The sequence below is a fragment of the Saccostrea cucullata genome, unplaced genomic scaffold, assembly GCF_032062105.1.
Source record: "Saccostrea cucullata isolate Sc308-1 unplaced genomic scaffold, CSIRO_AGI_Scuc_v1 ctg1105, whole genome shotgun sequence".
Lineage (NCBI taxonomy): Eukaryota > Metazoa > Mollusca > Bivalvia > Ostreida > Ostreidae > Saccostrea > Saccostrea cuccullata.
Genome location: NW_026927407.1, coordinates 185685 through 189071, shown reverse-complemented (window position 1 = coordinate 189071; position 3387 = coordinate 185685). Strand labels below are relative to the sequence as shown.

General features: G+C 35.6%; 1 protein-coding gene across 1 annotated transcript; it reads right to left on the bottom strand.

Annotated features, from left to right (window-relative positions):
* Nucleotides 1-1494: 1494 nt before the first annotated feature.
* LOC134274420 (piggyBac transposable element-derived protein 4-like) lies at nucleotides 1495-2571 on the bottom strand. The gene has a single exon (XM_062756714.1). It carries the CDS (start codon nucleotides 2569-2571, stop codon nucleotides 1495-1497), a length of 1077 nt encoding a protein of 358 aa, XP_062612698.1.
* Nucleotides 2572-3387: the final 816 nt, after the last annotated feature.

The following is a 3387-nucleotide window of genomic DNA, read 5'->3' as shown; positions in this document are numbered from 1 at the left end:
ATTAACTTCTGATTTTATAATCATGTGTAAAACAGAGTACAGAAATCAATTTTAACAACAGGGACAGAAAGTTTGACTGTAAACAGGTGTAAATTACCAGTTAGTGACCACAGGTAAACCCGGTACACATTAATGTAGCTATACTAAAGCTACATAAGATTGTCATGAACATTTACATTTCATTCCTTTGAAAAAAATCTAAAAAGTAACCTGATTTTGTCATTACCATACCATTTTAATTACTTTAAGGAAGGCAGATGCATATATGTAAGATTAGAATGAATTAAGATGCATCAAATTTAATTGATTTACCTGTATTTCCCAGGTGAAAAGCAAATACCTTAATTTGCTTGGATTTTATTGTCCGTTAGTTTCAAAAAAGAAAATATCGGACTCAAAAATGATAAACAAGTCAATTTTAATGACCTGATTTGAAAACAAATGAAATGTCAGATTGAGTCTTGACAGTATACCTGCTTACAACTAATTACAGGTGAGTATACAGTTAAATTAATGGTAATCATGGTAATGTACCTTTTGATATTGTACGCTAGCTGCTAAATCCTATTCATCATAAATATAGCTGTAAAAGAGAAATAAAATAAACATAGACATTACAAATTTTTATTCATAATTAATCAACACAACATGGTACACATATTCAATTTCATTCATAACATATAAATAAATAAATAAATAAATACATGAATATAAGTAACCAGGTAATAAACTTAGGTAAAACTGGGTAATTTTTCAATTCAATAAACTTGTCAATCAATCCAAGTCTATTCAACATACATTTAATAACACACTTTTGAATGATACTCTTTGAAACACACGATTTTAGTGTTGCAGCAAAGATATTTTTCACATTTTTCACATTTAATTGTGGTTTTACACCTTTTGAATGGATTTTCAGCATAGGAGACACCTGGATTTCTTTCTTTGAATTTCAAATGCCTTTCATTGCACACAACACACACATGATCTTTCCCTTCTCCAACATCAGGTAAGTGATTTAGACCATCCAGTCTGAGGAGTTGATTCGATGTTGCAGATCTAGACCTTCCAGCCCTTTTGCGAATACGTCGTTGCCCAATAAGTTCATGCGCAAGATCCAATTTGAACTTTAAAAGGTCACGCTTCCTTTTCCCAGGGCTATTATGTTCAACGACACTTCCCTCAAGGACATAAGCATTGTATATGGAAAGTTCAAGGAGTTTCCTTTCAATTTTCCTATACCAACGCATAGTTTTTTTTGATTTGTTCAACTTTGTCACTTGATCATTGCGATCCACGGCGCCCATGTATTTAGAATATGCTGCTCCTGATGGTACGTCTGGGAACTCGGTTGTACTTCCGTCTTTATTGTACCGCTTCACGGTCAAGTTTTCCTTTTCTGGTATATGACACGTAGACAAAGAGTAAACCATTTTCTTATCCTTCCAACACGTAGCGATCATGTCATCACACTGTCTCCAATCGTAATAGCCTCTAGGAAGTCTTCGAGCTTCTGATTTTGATTTTACAAGATCCTGTGGAAACCCACGACGATTCGGTCTGACAGTTCCACACAGACAGGTACCAATTGTTGTCAGGTAGTGCGCTAGGACTAGTGTAAAAATTGTCAGTAAAGACACAGTGTCCTTTGTTTTCTAACCCACGAAGCAAGTCAATCACAACATGGGCACTGAGACCAAATGTACGATTAATTTCAGTTCCATACTTTCCGACATATACATCAAAATTCCAACAGTACGCACTAGTGGCATCCGCAAGCATCCAGAATTTAATTCCAAATTTACATGGTTTATCTTTCATGTACTGTTTAAAAGACAACCTTCCCTTAAAAGGTACCATAGATTCATCAACACTAATTTCTTCATGAGGAATGTATTCAGATTTAAAAGAATTGCGTATTTTATCGAGCATGTATCTTGCTTTGGATAGCTTGTCGTTACGGTGTTCCAAACCATCTTCTTCACTTATAGAAAAATTCAAATACCTTCTGATTTGCATAAACCGGTCTCTGCTAATGACATCTGATATTCTTGTTCCCAACATAAAGTGCTTTTCATCCTCCTTCCAATAGAGATCATCTCTGTCCAGCTTGATAATACCCATCATGATCAACACTCCATAAAACACTTTGATTTCATCTATAGTCACATCATTCCACACTCCTTTGTTGTTATTAGCATCTTCTCTTCTCTTTTTATTGGCATTTCTGTTTGTACTGTCCACAATATGATTAAAAATTTCGTCCGAATAGAAAATTTGGAAGTAATTGAGCACAGATGCTGAACTATCTAACACACGAACAGGTCCTGGCTTCTCTGAATACGGAAGTCGACATCTTACCGAGAACTCGTCAGTCCAAACAAAATTTTCAGGTGGTGTGTAGCCATTGTACACCTCATTTTCCTCTTCATCTGAATAATTACGATCTTCAATTATTCGTTCTATCTGATCTCTTTCACTTTCGTTTAAATTTACCAAATCAAATGCCCCCAAGTCATCGAAATATTCAGCATCAGACCACTCGTCCGAATCGCTCTCAACGTCCGACATTTTTAAATCGACTTCATAGAAAAAAAAAGGTTTAAATGCCACAATTTACATCATCCACAATCGTAAAACATCAATCGGGCATCCATTTTTGTTTGTTTACATAGCTACTTTTAATTTATAAGCCGCAGATTCGTATTTTGCTTTCAGTATATGAAAAATTTGGCGGTAAAATTCAAACTGTCTAAATACCCGCTACAGCGGGCTGTAGGGGTGAAAGGAGTTTTACTGACTGCCCGCTTCAGCGGGCTATCGGGGTGAAAGGGTTAATGTTACATACTCCTATGAAGTAAAACGTTAGGGTAGAAGTCTGTCATTCTTAATGATGACATTCACTGAGTTGAGCTTTGAAATCTTTATTTATGTTTTAGATGAGACTCGAGTTGAAACATCTGGGTCTCTACCACAACCAGAAGAATGTGATGAGGAAGTGATAGGTAATGGATCAGCATTACTAGTTGTTTTTGTAGCCTTTTAGTTTATTTAGAATTCTTAAAGGTAATACTGTATACAATGTTATTTTTGCCACGTGGTATTTTCGCCCTTTCACATCTGTAAACAAGTTTGCCCCGTTTTAAATTCGCCCCAAAAGATTTTTGCTTAAAATATTATACAGTTTACTTTGAATTTGCCCCGTTATAAATTCCCCCCACGCCAGCCAAGGCAAAAGGGGCGAAAATTAAACGGGGGCGAAAATTTCCTTGTATACAGTATTCACTGAGTTCAGAAACATTCACTGAGTTGAGCTTTAAAATCTTTATTTATGTTTTAGATGAGGCTCGAGTTGAAACATCTGTGTCTCTACATGAACCAGAAGAA

Coding starts and splice junctions, on each gene's coding strand:
- LOC134274420 (XM_062756714.1), bottom strand. CDS start 2,571: ATGTCGGACGTTGAGAGCGATTCGGACGAGTGGTCTGATGCTGAATAT.